The sequence below is a fragment of the Enhydra lutris genome, unplaced genomic scaffold (assembly GCF_002288905.1).
Source record: "Enhydra lutris kenyoni isolate GAN:26980312 unplaced genomic scaffold, ASM228890v2 scaffoldscaffold31, whole genome shotgun sequence".
Taxonomy (NCBI): domain Eukaryota; kingdom Metazoa; phylum Chordata; class Mammalia; order Carnivora; family Mustelidae; genus Enhydra; species Enhydra lutris.
The window spans coordinates 3,650,153-3,666,081 of NW_019154115.1; the positions used below are offsets into that span (position 1 = coordinate 3,650,153).

Here is a 15,929-nt window from a genome sequence, read left to right on the forward strand (position 1 = left end):
AGCTCCTCTGTTTGTTGTGTCTTCCCCGATGGTGTTTTCGTTAGTGTATTGCCATGGAGCTTGCTTCTTGTAGTACTTAAGATGGTCTTTACTATTTATTGACTGAAGAAAGCTCTGAGGAGGGGTGAGCAGGTGGAACAGTAGGTCTAAGCAGTGACCAAGTGGCTTTGGGGGAAATCTGGTATGGTGGGAACAAGATTGACCCCGCTGGCCCACTCCCTTCTGCAGTGAGGAAGGTTGCCTGGGGGGAGAAACAATGTGTCCTTTTATAACATCCTTTTTAGAAAAGACCTCACACTGACTAGTACTGAGCCGGCCTCAGTTGGGCAGGCAGTGGCTATAGAGACACCTTGGGACCTTGTTCATTCCATTCTGTCCAGGTGCCTCTAGAAGTGGGCTGGGAAGCACAGTCTGAGAAGTAGCAGGACTTTGGATCATTTTTTAAGCCAAGAAAAACCAAGCTATTTAGAAGGGAACATGGGACGAGCCCATGACATAATATAATGGTACAGGCTTTTATAGTCTCAAGGTGAATGTTTTAAATCTTACTTATCCAAGGACACTGGATGTAGATGGTGGTAGAGAATCAATAAGCCTGGTCCAAATTACCTCCATTTGATAGTGGGTGTAGAACTGAAGCACAGAATAATTAAAGAACAAGCAAAACTGGAATTTGGACCAGGCTTATTGATTCTCTTTCCTATCTTGGCCAACAAAGTGACATCTGGCCTACTTTGAGTTTTATTGCTTTCACATTACTGTAACTGATGAGGAGGAGGTATGGTGGAAAATTTAGTTAAGATCAAAGGAGACTAAATTCAAAGAATTAGCCCCATCTCTGACTTCTTGGATCCTTAATACTTATCTAATTTTTTAAAAAGATATTATTTATTTATTTGACAGAGATCACAAGTAGGCAGAGAGGCAGGCAGAGAGAGAGGAGAAAGCAGGCTCCCCACAGAGCAGAGAGTCCCAGGACCCTGGGATCATGACCTGAGCTGAAGGCAGAGGCTTTAATCCACTGAGCCACCCAGGCGCCCCGAAACTTACCTGATTTTTAAACCACAGGTGCTATTTCTTTGTAAGTGATCCCTTAAAGCAGAGAATACTAGCAATGTCTAATATATCTAGAAATTCCAAGTTTAGGTTTATTGAGATTACTGCAAATCAGGTGTACAGGTCAGATTCTTAAACTGTTAATAAAGTCTCTTGGGACATTGGTTGAATTTCTTGTTTATTCCTTTCTTACCCTTTGTGAAGACCAGTTTGCTGGATTCCTTCTTTCCTGGGAGAACCTTGCCCATTGATGTTCATCAGATCGCTTCTCTGGGCATTCATTGTTTTTACGTATCTTGCAGTAGGACTTGATTTTAGGTGTTTGATCTTAGGGATCTCTCATTTCCTTAAAGGAGTATATGACATTTGATATAATCTGTAATTGTTATTAGTGCAGACATTTTAAGAAAAAAAAAAAAACAAAAACAAAAACCAGAAGAGGAGATGATAATAGTTCCTGTGTGCATTATTTTTTTAAGGATATTTCATTTAGGGTAGTTGAGCCTGTGTCCCCTCTTCTAGGAGGTTAGAGAACCTCATGTGTAGCAGAACTTCATGTATAGTAATCCTGGTATCTGCATGATTGCTTCAGTTGGTGAGAGGTAGGGGATGGATTGGTTCCATTGCTTTGTTCTGACCTGAAATGCGTGTTATCAAAGATGACTATGAGGACAGGCCTAGAGACTGGCTGTATTAGAAGCAGAGCTCCGAGTCCATAGGTAAGGCATTTGTATCAGGTAGGCTCCTGTGGTAACTGTTGAACACTCTCTCACAGCTGCTCCTGACATCACTGGCCATAAACGGAGTGAGAATAAGAATGAAGGGCAAGATGCCATGATGTATTGCAAGTCAGTTGGCTACCCGCATCCCGACTGGATATGGCGCAAGAAGAAGAATGGTATGCCCATGGTGAGTAGGAGGCAGCCCTGATTCTCTCTGCCTGGGTTTCTGTGCTAGAGTTTCTCCTGGGAGGTCCAGACATCTGGACTAGTTGCTGTAACCTGCCATACTGGCATGGCTTAGGTCACCCGTTCTAGTCACAGACAGTTACATTTTGAATTTGGAGGTCACTGACAGTCTCTGTCCAGCATGGAATCCCTACATGATTTGTTAAAGCTGGCTGTCTACGAAGGGATTTGACTGGTTTGCCTTCAAGATGGGAAATTGAAATAGCTAACCCCAATCTTTTTTTTTTTTTTTTTTTTTAAGATTTTGTTAATTTTATTTGACAAGGAGACAGCAAGAGAGAGAACACAAGCAGGGTGAGTGGAAGAGGGAGAAGCAGGCTTCCCACTGAGCAGAGAGCAGGGACTCCGACATGGGGCTCAATTCCAGGACCCTGGGATCGTGACCTGGGCCAAAGGCAAACACTTAACAACTGAGCCACCCAGGCACTCAAGATAACCCCAATCTTAAACTTTTATTATTTTTCTAGTCCATTTGTCCAAAAGAAAACACTGCTCTTGAAGTAGTCTCAGTACACCTTTCTGGTTTTGGGGGAAGACATGGCGGCCAGGGCAATTACTAGTAATATTCCAGAACACAGGGAGTATTGATAAGGGATTGAAGCAACATGGTGAGGTATAAGGGCAGCATTGGACATTGGAAATCTGACCATATCTGCTCCCTAAAAGGTCAAAGAAAACATCTTTTCCAGTCGGTGGGATGATTCTTGGTAGTGCGGAGGGAGTCCAAGTTTTATACTCTTACTCACTCTCTGATTCATGATGTTTGGCCAGTCTCTCTTTCTGTCAGGGAGGGTGTCACCCATTCCTCCTGTCCCCAGGCCTTGCATGCCCAGCACTGTACTTCTCAGGCATCCTCTCTGATTGTCAACAGTCAGAATCAGAAGGGACCAAGAGATAATCTAGTCTGCTTCTTCAGAAAGATTACATATTAACCAAAGTGAATTAGTGACAGAACCAAGGAAGGCTCAAGTCCAGTTTTTTATTTCAAGTCCATAGTTCTTCCCACTCCATGACCTCTCAATAATGATATGTCAAGTGGTGAAAAGGACTCTAACATTAACAACAATGGCTAGATTTCAGAAACCCATTACTGAGTGGGGATGATGAGGAAGGGAGAGGTTGAGTACTTTTGGAGCAGGCCCTGAAAAGTCAATAAAATACTTAGTTGTGATGGCAGACAAATGCCCATTTCTCTCTCCTGGTCTCTGGGTAAAAGAGCTCTTGATTCTTCAATGGCCCTTTCCTTTTCCCTTTCCCTTCCTTTCTTGGTACCTGGGTGGCTTAGTTATTAAGCGTCTGCCTTTGGCTCAGGTTATGTTCTTGGGGTCCTTGTGTTTTCTCTCTCGCTGTCTCTCTTTTTGTCAAATAAATAAAGTCTTTAAAAAAAAAAAAAAGATTTTATTTGACAGAGCCAGAGAGCACAAGCAGGGGGAGCAGCAGAGGGAGAAGCAGTAGGCTCCCCACTGGGCAGGGAGCCCCATGCAGGGCTTGAGCCCAGGACCCTAGATCATGACCTGAGCCGTGAAGACAGTAGCTTAACCTATTGAGCCACCGAGGCTCCCCATCAGTGGATATTTTGATCTCCTATTCTCACGCTCATGAACTCTTAATTATCTGTTATATTGTGAAAAACCTTTAAAATCAAGTAGTATTTCCTCTTGCTTTCAAGCTGTAAATCAATTGGGAAACAAAAGTTTAATGAAAGAAGGATAGGGAAAAGAAAAGAAATTTCTAGGTTGATGCCTTTGAAAACCAGTTTGCTGAACAGCCTACACTTGGTTAAGGGCGAAGATAAAATGCTTTCAGTTTTTTTCTAGACATTAATTTCACAGATCCCTTTTCTAGGCAGATCCCATAGCTTTCTTAGACCTCTTTTTTTTGTTAAAGAGTTGAGTCCAGTCCGATCCAAAAATTTCCAGTTTTACCTCCTGTCTCCTCTCCCTAGCCTGAGGGGAGTGGGGATTGTCCTCACTCTATCTTCTGGGTTTTTCTTTCTTCTGTGTGAGGCAGGAAGGGGGACAAATACCACTCGTCTGACTTTTGCTATAGTCAAGAGTCTGCTGTTGGTTTTTGCTGCTTCTGGGACCTCTGCGTGGCAGGTATCCAGATCCTGGATCTTGTAAGAATTTGTGTAAGTTCTTTCAGGACCAGTTCTCAGATATGAGAGATCTCCTCTTACTGAACCTTTCTGTTTCCTATTTAGCTCCAGCCACAGATGCTGGGGTCTGCTCACCCAGGAGGCAAACCTCTTAGGTAGAGGAAACTCGAACTTCATGGCTCTTCAAATGGTGGGAGTATAGGCTCTTCTGCCTTCTTATCTCCAAATAGCCTTTATCCAAGGTTGAGAGGTATATAGCTTACCAGCCAGTCTCCTGCCTAAATGGATAACCACTGGAAAAAGATATTTTCTTCTTGCCACCCCCAATCATTGAGTGATTTTCTTGGTGCCTGTTCCACTCAGCTGCAGGGTGGAAGGCTGTGTGCAATGCCAAGTCTCAACCTGTCTTCTCTTTTGTAGACTGGCAAGGGGTAATCTGGTAATGACTTGGGCATAAGAGAGCTTGATGGGGCTCCCTTTTAATAAGCCCTGGAAGGACGGTCTGCCCCTGATTTGTATGAACTGTATTTTTTTTTTTTTTTTTAAGAATTCTGGGGTACTTTTTTTTTTTTTTTTTTTAATTTTCAGCATAACAGTATTCCTTGTTTTTGTACCACACCCAGTGCTCCATGCAATCCGTGCCCTCTCTAATACCCACCACCTGGCTCCCCCAACCTCCCACCCCCTGCCCCTTCAAAACCCTCAGACTGTTTTTCAGAGTCCATAGTCTCTCATGGTTCACCTCCCCTTCCAAGTAAGCCATAATCTATGACAATAAACATAAAAATTATAGCAGTAGCAAATACAAAGTTTTAAATATCCTCACTGAAAGGCAGAGATCTAAGAAACAATGTAACAGTATGTTGCTTAAAGATGATCTGCATACAACAAAATAGTTCAGAAGTGTTGAAACAAAAATGAATAAAGTATATATGGTGAAGGTATATAAATAGAACAATGGAAATATTAATATTGTAGAAAGATTCAATTAGAAAACATGAAACCAAAAGAGTTCCTTTTTATCGTGGTAAGAGGTATAGTCCACAATAAAGACAAAACTGTCATGGTCTATTATGCTACATAGTAGTTTCAAAATGAATGAAGCAAAAACTGGAAAAATAAGGAAATATAGCCAGATGCACAGTTATATGGTGGCAGACTTACATATATTACTTTTAGTCTTTGACAGATGAGATGGAGGGAAAATCAACAACACTGTGGAAGATCTGAACATATAACACAGTCTTAATACTGAAACCTAAATATCAGTCACTGTTAGTTATAAATGTCTGTGAACACTTCCTCAGTACAAGTTAGATTAATGGTGTTTGAAAAGCTGTCCTTCAAAAAAATTTATGTATATATTTAAAAATTTTACTGAAGTATAGTTGACATTTAACGTCGTATTCGTTTCTGGTGGATAGCGCAGTGATTGGACAGTTCTGCACATAGTGTGGTGCTTACTGTGATCAAGCGTAGTCCCGTCTGTTACTGTACAGCATTATTACAATATTATCGACCCTGTTCCCTGTGCTGTACTTCCATCCACGGGTATGGGGTACTTTTGATGCTTCTCCCTAGTCATCAATTCTGTAGCAGTAGGACAGGTCCCACTCAGTATCTTCTTATGCATTGATTGAAAAGGTTAAAGTTTCTTGCATATCATGGTATTAAAAAAAAAAACCCGTGTTGAAGGTTTGTGGATCAAAGAAGACATCACTTCTGATCATAAGTGGAAAACGTGGACTGAGTGAACCAGGAGAGTAGGGGTTAGAGAAGTTGGCAGCGTTCCAAGTCCTCAAGATGAAGCTTCATGGATAACTTACTCTGAAGGCTGTGTTTGCCATTTTAACCTTACCCACACTCAGTTGCCTGCGCCACTCTGTGCTGTAGATAGACCTCAGTCCAGGGCTATCTTCACCTCTTTTCTCTGCTATTTCTTTCTTTCTTTTTTTTTTTTTTTTTTTAAGATTTTATTTATTTATTTGACAGAGAGATCACAAGTAGGCAGAGAGGCAGGCGGAGAGAGAGGAGGAAGCAGGCTTCCCGCTGAGCAGAGAGCCCGATGCGGGGCTCGATCCCAGGACTCCGAGATCACGACCTGAGCCGAAGGCAGCGGCCCAACCCACTGAGCCACCCAGGCGCCCCTCTTCTCTGCTATTTCTGATTGTGCTTTAGTTGCTGCCGCCTGCTGACACAAGTCCATTTTTGCCCTGCCGTCACCCCAGTGCTGTAAGCCTGTCCCAGCTCCACCTAGACCCCTGCGTGTGGACTCTCGCCTCTGCCTTCCCACACGGACCCAGAGCGCTCCTGTCTGCTCCATCACCTCTCCTCCCCACCATCTAGTGCAAAAGCTGGCTCTTTTCCGAAGCTTTACCTGACTCTTTCTGGCACTGGCCACTCATGCTGTGTCCACCCCCGTACTCAGCACGTGCCGTGTGTTGGGGCTTCTTGCCGCGTTCCTGTAACCATCCTTTTGGAGGTCTGGTTCCCTCTAAAGGCCAGCCTCCTTGTTTGCTTGTGTCTCGCCTTCCCCTTGGTAGGTTGTGAGACATATAACATACATTAGTAAATAGTTGTTGATTGACTGAATAAACTTTCCTTTAACCGTCTAATTCTTAAAGGAAAGGGAAGTTAATGAATTTCTCCATTCTGACTAGGAGCAAGTTCTTAGTATGGTTTCTAGAGGAAGTTTAAGGAGACTTCAGAACTCACCAAGTGTGAAGTAGATGTGCAGATTCTAAAGTCCTCAGACAGGCCTAAGTTAGCATATTTGCCTGACCATGGAGGGCACACCCCTTTTTCTTCATCTTCTTCCTGTGTTACGGTTTCTTATCTGTATTTAAAGTAGCATTTTCTAGATTGAGTTGGTCTTTTCTGAGTTTACAGGGTAGGACTTCTTCCATTCACTTCAGAGAAGTTGGAGAAGTCTAGAGGACCATTGGGCGGGGGAGGCCTTAACCTGGCTCTGCCAGAAGCTTACTGATCTGTTACTGATAGTGAAAGGAAGCAAGTAATGAGCTGCTCATGAGTTACCTGGACAAAGAAGGTCCTAGACACTGCTCCCTCATCCTAGCCAGTAGTCCTACTAAGAAGGGAGAACTTTGCCGCCTTGTCTTGGACACGAATTCACCTACACTGACCTCTGTGTGTTCTTACTTTCTCTGCCCCTGAGCAGGACATTGTCAATACCTCCGGCCGCTTCTTCATTATCAACAAGGAGAATTACACTGAGCTGAGCATCGTGGGTCTCCAGATCACAGAAGACCCTGGCGAGTATGAATGTAATGCTACCAACTCCATCGGTTCCGCCTCCGTTGTCACCATCCTCAGGGTACGGAGCCACCTGGCCCCACTCTGGCCTTTTTTGGGAATTCTGGCTGAAATCATCATCCTTGTGGTGATCATTGTTGTGTATGAGAAGAGGAAGAGGCCAGATGAAGTTCCTGACGGTAAGAGCATCCCTACAAAATAGCTGTAATGTTGGGGTTGGATCCTTGGGATGGTTTCCAAGCACCCAAAAAGGACTATAAGAATGTTGGGGTTCAGTCCCAAAAGGAGAGAAGGAGAATTCTCATACTGGTTTCTCACACCCTCCTCTTAAGATTAGCCACCTTCGAGCTATAATTAGCTCCATTCCTGCATTTGGCTGTTCTCCAAGCCCCAGTCCCATCTGCCCTTCAGGCCCCATGTGGGGAACAGGCAGCTGTCCGTGTCTTTGTTCAGCTCTGTCCTCCTCCGATACAGATCATCAGGCAGATTGAGCTTGAGGGGAATCCAGGTCAAGCCTAGAAGCCACCCAAGATTGCAGGCCACCTGGCCTTTCAGGCAGATTGAAGGTATCTCATTGGTTGTCATGTGGTTGCCTGGTGTAGCCCTGCAGGTGCCACCCCAGCCCAGTCAGACTGATCTTGAGAACGAGATCAGCCTTTGGCTCCCTTGCTTGGTTCCTTTGGCAGGTTTCAAGGTTCTTGGTGAGGCAGCCACCAAGCATTTGGCTTTTCTGCTGTCTCACAGGCAAGAATGGTGTAGTCTGATGTATCCATCGCCCCTGGTTTTAAGACCGAGCCACTGAGCAGTCACACCTGGAGCCCAGGCCCTGAGGTGACACCCTTAGGCTGGCTTAGGCCAGAGGTGGGACTGGATAGTGGCATCAGGACAACAGTGAATTAGTAAGCATTGGAAAGAACAAGGAACTTAGATTTTTGGACATGCTTACAGTGAGGAAAGTCCTAGGGGATCTTTGGGGTTTTTTCCTTTTGTTTTGTTTCTGTCGTGGATATTCCATTTCTAACCCCACGATTACAGTCAGGGGGCAGCTGCTGCTGGAGATGTGTATCGGTAGTATTTTCGGCTTCCTGACTAGCTCCCACCCTTCTGCCCTGTAACATCACCATCAAAGTCATTGGCCAGCCAGCGATTACCACCACTTGCCTGTCACTGACTAGGCAAGAAGGGTGTGGGCCTAAGTTCAGTGGAGGCCGGCCTCAGGTGACGGTGAGGATGCCAGCTCTGCTGCGACAGTCCTGGGCCTGTGCTCGTGCCCACCCCGCAGAGTCGTCTGTGTCCCTGTGGCTGCTGCTCCCTCAGAAGGTGTGCAGCCCTGAAGGTAGGCCCGGGGGCTTTGGATTCTCTGGAAGGCCACGTTTGAGGCGCCTTCCCCTTCTTTTCCTTTCTTCTCAGCACCTCCAAAATCTCTCTGCCTGCCCTAAGCAGAGGAAAGTATTACAGTGAGGCTGCCGGAAAGGCTCATTGTTGAACCTAACTATGCCTGTGGGAGGCGGGAAGCCGCTGTGCCTGTGGGAATAAATGAGCCAGTTCCCTGCAGGGGGAGCACGCCCCCAGGATTTTTACATTCCTTCTCCTAAGTCCACAGAACTGCTGTTCTATGATGTGAGCTGCCTTCTTGGGATTTTCACACATGCGTACTATCTTTCCTATAGTTTCTTCTCTTTCCTGCTACAAATTAGGATTCCCAAGGCAGAGTACTTACATTTAGGCCTGAGAGTCAAGGGACACTGTATTTCCAGCGTTGGCTCCCTAGGAGCACTTATGCCTCGGTTCTGCAAAGGCTTTTCATCCCCTCAGAATGCTCTTCGCTTTGCAGAATAGCACCTTGCTCAGCCTTCTGTTCGGAAAGGTAGAGAAGCAAAGAGGTAGGACAAGGCATAGATGGGCTTCAGATCCTGATTTTTTATTTTAAGACAAGGCTGGCTGCCACTTTCTTGGCAGAGTGACACATTGGCTCAGCACGTCCCCATCTGAGTCTTCCTCTTAGGAATCCACTTGGTTTATTACCAGGTTGCCTCCTCCACCGCCCCCCCAGCCCCACATGTGTGGAAGACATTTGGGTTAGATTTGAGAAATGGTTAGTATTGGTTTTGACAAGCACAGACACCTAAATGGGGAACAGCTATTGTAAAAACCACCACCACCACCACCACCTAGAGCTGCATGGCTCTTGAATGCAAGTGGTGGCCAGTTGGGTGGAGGAGCCATGTGTGGTCAGCAGATCTGAGTGGCTTCCGAAGGGAAGGTCCCCCTTTTAAGCGAAATTATTATAGACAGTGGATGAATCCTACATGAAAGACATGGGTAAGTGCAAAGTAAAATCTTGCTCTGGTCTCTTAGAGGAACTATAATGAAAGCAGCATTTACTTTTCTCTTGTTGAATTGGGGTGACAGACCTGGGGTGCTGGGGTTATCTCAGTGTTTGCCTCCTCTCCACTCCCTTCCCGACAGCCAGCGTGGTCCAGGCTCCATTCTCCACATCCCTGCCTTGCTCCAGCATTTCTGCACCAGAGTTTTCTCCCTTGTCTGCTGCCTCTTCTCCAACTCCTCCCTGCTCCTATGCCCCTTCATTTCTTGTCCCCCTGGAATTAATCATTAAAGAAAAAAAAAGTCGATTGTTCTTCAGTGAGTTTTCCTTATGCTGTGGCTTTTTTCCAGCTAGATTCCCCTCAACTCCTGCGCAGTCCCATGTACGGGCCACCCCCTCATATGCTTTCTCCCCACACAGCCCTCCACAAGCCTACACGTAGACAGATGCATGCACTCCTGTGTGGAATGAAGGAAGAGGGACTGCCTATCTAATACAAACTGGAGTTGTAGAGGTGATGAGTTTGTGTCAGATAACCGTCTGTGGAGCTGTTGACTTATTTATGCCATAGTGAAAATGGATTTTTTTTTTTTAATACGCCTGACATGCTTTCTCTGCCAAAATAGGTACTTTACTATCAGAGTAGATGTATGATTTCTGAGTCACTGAACTTTTTTTTGTATGAGACAATTTCATGTAAAACTCACAATATTCCTATTTGGGCAATCTGAGCTCTTGGACACTCAGCCGCTTACCAGAAAAGCACTAAGTGAACAATTTAAACAATTTAAAACTGTACACATGCACTAATTCGAACTTAGAGAGTTTAGTCTGAGTACATTTCCCCAGAAAAGTAAATACTGTTTCAGATTTCTCACATAGGAAATGCTTAGAGTTAAGGTTTAGTGGCTTTCAGCAGAAAAAAAACAAAAGATCTCTGTCTCTTAGTCTACTAGAGTCTACCCAGGACACTTTATTTTTAAAGATTTTATCTATTTGTCAGGGAGTGTGTACAAGCAGGGGGAGCGGCAGGCAGAGAGAGAGGCAAAACTCCCCACTGGCAGGGAGCCCAATGCAGGGACTTGATCCCAGGACCCTGGGTTCATGACCTGAGCCAAAGGCAGATGCTTACCTGACTGAGCCACCCAGGCGCCTCTACTCAGGGCATTTTATAAGCAAAATGCATGCTAAGTCCCTTTAAGCCCCCGCTGTGGTGTGTTTGAGGATCGATGCCCAATAGGTTGTCTTACAGGTAGATTATCTGCACATCGCCTTTTACCTTCAGTGTTTTCAGTAACAGATGAATAATGGAGTCAAATCAGAGTCTTTGTTTTTTCACTTTACTCACTTCTTGACTACATTCTCTGAAAATGTTAAATGGTAATTATCTAAGAAGACTAGATCGAGCCGGCATCCTCTTAGCCTTCTATCCGTCCTACAGCTCACGTGCTTGGAGCACACCTTCCGTGTTGGTTCTCTGCTGACGAAACCCGTGGAGGGATTAGTGTGCGCGCGAGTATGCTTCAAGTCTGTCTTCCCCAGTCACCGGGGGAGATGCGGTGTGAGCCTGCCTCATTGTTGGGGCCTTCAGTTCTACATTTAGTGACCTCGAATGAAAACAAGAAGAGCTGATTTAAGAAAAGAAGTGGCGGCATCAGAGAGTTTTCTGTTTTCACATTCAGGGGACAATTTTTATTAGCAGTTCAAAGGGACTCCTCCTTAAGTTACTGGTGGAGAAGATAGTTGGGGGTTTAGGGGGACCATTTTTAGTGGCTCTGATACATTCAGACTCTTTTAGACACTTTACAAACAAGAGCTTTTCTTATGTTTGAAAAATCTGTTAGTTGGGAACATGTGAAGCTTTTCAGCCGGCCGGGAATGCTGGAAAAGAAATGTGACTTTTTAAAATCGTCTCCTAACTAGGGGTCATCTGAGTCAGTAACAAGTTACCTTGTGGAGAGAATACAGTAGGACTAAATATGAAAGGCTAGATGTGACCGTTAATCTCTCTGGTTTAATGCTGCTTTATGGAGATGAGGCAAGATTTAAGCAGGTTTAGAAACTAGAAAACCCCATCCTCAGTGAGAGGAAGGCAGTGAAAAAGCTTTGACTAGATAGTCAACTCTTGGTCACTTTGACTGAAAAGCCATCTTTTTCGAGGTGGTGCCCTATCAGGTAACGCGTTGTGTACTGGGCATCGCAGAGCACCTTCCAGACGGTGAGGCGATGGGATCTGGCGGAGTGAGCGCCATAGCACAACTAGTTGGGAAGATGGCAGTTCCACCAGGAACTTCACTCTCCTCAGACGGATTCCAGAAGCATCTTGTTCCCTTTCTCCCCAGTCCTCTTCCTCCCATCTAGCCAGTGGCTGTGAGTAATCCCAGGCGAAGAGGAGAGCCAGTTTAAGCCGCTATCTTTTGGCCTGAGGGTTTGGGGGTATGTTGATATTTGTCGGTTACTATGACTTCTTTTTTTTCCCCCCTCAATTGCATCATACCCTTAAAACATGGTGGTAAGTGAGCGATATGCATGCTTTTGGAGTTTGTTTAATCTCCGCTTCAGTCTATACGATGCACAGTTCATAATGTTAACACTTTTCTTCAAGTTTACTTCATTCACTTTCACAACTAATTTGGATTTCAGTTTGCTGTTTAATCCTCATTTACTTTTTGATTTTCGTACCTTTTCTTCTGTAGTTCTGTTCTTTCCTCTCTCCTGATTTCCCTGTTAGGGTCAGGTTGTTGTTTTGTTTTGTTTTGTTTTGTTTTTTGTTTTGTTTTGTCTGACTCGTGAAGGAAGAGTGGTGCTTGCAGATAGTGACTCAGCCCAGGACAGTAGGAGACATGAGACTGTTTTCTGGGTTCCTTGTAAACGTGCACTGGGGGGAGAGACGATGCGAGATCCATACACTAGTGTGAGCAGCACCTGCTCCCACCTGCAGGCATGGCAGCTGCACCAGAGCCGCTGTTGCTAAAATCCCTACATGCAGCCCTTTGCACGGTACCAGCTTGTTGGGCTGGAAGATGACGTCACTGGGCAGACAGCAGGGCCTACCCCTCTGCCACCAAAGGAAAGAAAAGCTTGCGTGTAAAGTGCCTGGGTCAGTGCGGACAGTGTCATGCTTTGAGGAGATTAGCTTGGCTATCGCGATTCTCCCTCCCCTGCTTTTTCTTTTCATGCTGGGTGTAGACTGGTGATATTCTAGTCAGTTATCTTGCTCCAGAATGTTCTGTTTTCCGGTGCACAGCCAGAGCACTGAAACTATTCTAAATTTGCTCCTGGGTCTTTTCCTTTAAGTCCCTGAAGTGCTTAGTTCCTGGCATGTAGCTGAGCTGGCTTGGCCTGGATGCTGAGAGCGTAGGGCGTTGTGGTGCCAGTGGATGTAGGCTGGGCTTGTGTCTCAGTCTTGGTTTGTCCCGTATATCTCCACTGCGCACACGGCACGCAGCTGTCTTGGGTGTCCTTGAGTCTTAGTTTGTTCTCTGTACCTGGCCGAGAGCGTGCGGTGTTTGTGGTAGAGCCCGTGGACACTGGCGTGTCGCCGCCTGTTGTTCTGGCTGACAAGTCGTTGGTTTGTGGTTAGTTTGTTTTCGTTTTTGTTTTTGTTTTTCAATCTTTTTTTGCTCCAGTCACTGTGTGTGCTGGCAGTGGCTTTGCCTCTCCGTTGCCTCAAAGGAACAGGTGGAGCAATGTCTCCCTGTGACAGACATTACTCCTGACGTGTGCTCCTGCAGATGCCTACACGGAGACTGTGACCTCCATAACTGCTTCATGTGCACCAAGCCCCCTTGTGGAATCCTGCTGAGAGTTTTTCTGGAAGCCTTCAGTGAAACCAAACTGTTCTGAATCATTTAGTCTACCTGACTTATGTAAAACAGAAAGAAACTAAGAGCACTTACTGTTCCCTCCCGTTTGTGGGCCTCTTTAAAACAAACATTCCATGTATGTACTTCCCTGCCTAAAGGGACCAAGTTGCCCTCAGTCCACAAACAGGAAAGAAAAACTTACAAATCACAATCGTGAAATACCAATTTAAGAAGGCTTCTAAACTCAGAGAATCTAAGCTTTTTGGTTAAAAAAAAAAAAAAAAAAAAATCTCATGGCTCATCTGGATTTCGGTTCTGGTTTTGGCCAGGGCTCAAGAGTTGAGCCTGTCTTTCTGTCTGAAGTCTTTTCTAGAGGGATGTCACCACTATTCAGCTCTCCCTGGTGTGTCACGGAACATCTGGTACCCATACACTTGTTGCGGGCATAGCCCGGCCGGGCTGACCCAGTATTAGGTTGAACTATTGTGGCTTCCTCTTCCTCAATCTTTTCTCCAGATGAAAGACTCTCCTAAAGATTACAGAAGAGCAAGAGCAGTGTCCTTTGGGGAAGTGAGGATGTGTGGCTAATGTATGGAACATACACATCCATCTACCTTGCAGGATTGAGCCAAAACTGTACACGCATTCACCCCAAGAAAACAAACAGCAGGATTTTACAACTGAAATGTTGGTTTGTCTTCTCATCTATTTAAGAGTGAACCACTGGAACTTGGGGACAAGATGAGTATAATAATATTGCAGCCTATCTGTCCGCTACAGTTGCAGTTTTTCATGACAAGCATTCAAAGTGTTAACTAAAACCATTGAAACAACATACCTGCCATTAAAAACTTGAATCTAGAAGTAATAACTCCATGAGTGTTTTTGCACCTCCAGATGGAATGGCCTTGAATAAATGCTATGAATAGCCATGTTTGCCACTTGCCATTTGCTGTTCTGTTAATTCTTATGTAGAGTCTCACGATTTTCTCCTTTCTTCTCCTTTCAATGGATTATTAAAAATCTGAACACCTTACAGATGATGAACCAGCTGGACCAATGTAAGTATTTTATTGGACATTGATTCAGTAGTTTATTTTGTATTTGCAGTGTAATCCAATGGAGTAGCAAAGGTTGTGGGCAACCAGTGAGTGGAAGTGAGTGTCGTAGTGTAGACCTTGCTAGCCGCACGGTTGGGGCTGACCGACCATTTGATTCCCAGGACAGGCAGTATAATTTTGTTTTTTTCTAACAACATAAAGTGGAATGCCATGCAGGAATAAAGTTTTGCGCATCCTATATGCTCAAACTGGTAACGCAGGGGGCAGTCACCAGTATGTATCAGAGACTTCCAGTCTTGTTCACCTCCAGCGGAACTGTAGCACCGGTAAGCTGCCTGGCTCCCTCAACGGTTGCGTGTGTCCGAGGGAGACGGTACTGCGGACTCTGAATCCGTCCGAGATAAGCAGAACCTCCTAGAGTTGCGGACTAAGGAGTGACAGGCAAACTGCCCAAGTTGGTTAAGTGCCAGAGGGCACAGCACTGCCCATATGTGATCATGTGTTATCGTTTGAGAAGAGACTGTGGTGTTCAGTAGAGAAGAAACTACAGTTTTTACCTTTATAGTAATTATAGTCCATAAATCAGAGGGAGAGGTACCTGAAAATTGTATCTTGGGAGTCAAAAGGATTACTCGGAGATCTGTAGGCACTTTATGGAGAGAGTGGTCTCACGCATTAGTACGCAGTAAAATTTCTTCTTACACCAGGGATGGTAGTAAGTGAAAGAATCCCTGTATTTCCATGTGTTATAATTTCAAGAGTTGCTACTTTGAGTTTAACTTTTATAATGCAATTTTTCCTCCAAAGGAAAACCAACTCTACCAACAATCACAAAGATAAAAACTTGCGCCAGAGAAACACAAATTAAATACTGCTTATAATGTAAGTATGTCCTTCTTTAGAAATTTTAAAAATTATATTCCAATGAATGTGCCTCTGTTGACCTTGCTACAGATGCTTCAGTAGTTGGCATCACGTTGTGGGATCTTGGTAGTTCATTTCCGAGCAGCCAGTACTGATGGAACAAGTTCTTTCTCTGTCCTCCGTCCAGTGCAGCCACTGGAAAGGAACATTTTCAGCTGTGTTGTTCCACAGATCTCTGTAAGTGCCATTTCAGAGTATGTGTGGTGTTTTAGAAAGACTGCACCACTATTTAACCATATCTTTAAAAAGGTAAAAATTGTCACCTTGTGTGGATTATTTCCAGAGGCCAGTTAATTCCACTTTGCTCGTGAGGGCCAGGCAGGAACGGTGGCCGGCACAGCTGGGCTGGAGGGCCTTCCACGTAGGCACATGGAGATCAGAATTTCACACCACATCCCTGAGCATGTGTCTGAACCA

The 15,929-nt window shown here is 44.9% G+C and overlaps 1 protein-coding gene across 1 annotated transcript in view; it reads left to right on the forward strand.

The window, feature by feature from the left end:
- Positions 1 to 15,929, forward strand: part of LOC111153205 (neuroplastin) — a 35,091-nt gene that overhangs the window by 18,068 nt on the left and 1,094 nt on the right. The window contains exons 4-7 of the mRNA XM_022512085.1: positions 1,832 to 1,965; positions 7,301 to 7,574; positions 14,567 to 14,588; positions 15,396 to 15,470. Coding sequence (XP_022367793.1) covers positions 1,832 to 1,965; positions 7,301 to 7,574; positions 14,567 to 14,588; positions 15,396 to 15,456 — 491 coding nt within the window. The 3' untranslated portion in view covers positions 15,457 to 15,470. The remainder of the gene's footprint in view (positions 1 to 1,831; positions 1,966 to 7,300; positions 7,575 to 14,566; positions 14,589 to 15,395; positions 15,471 to 15,929) is intronic.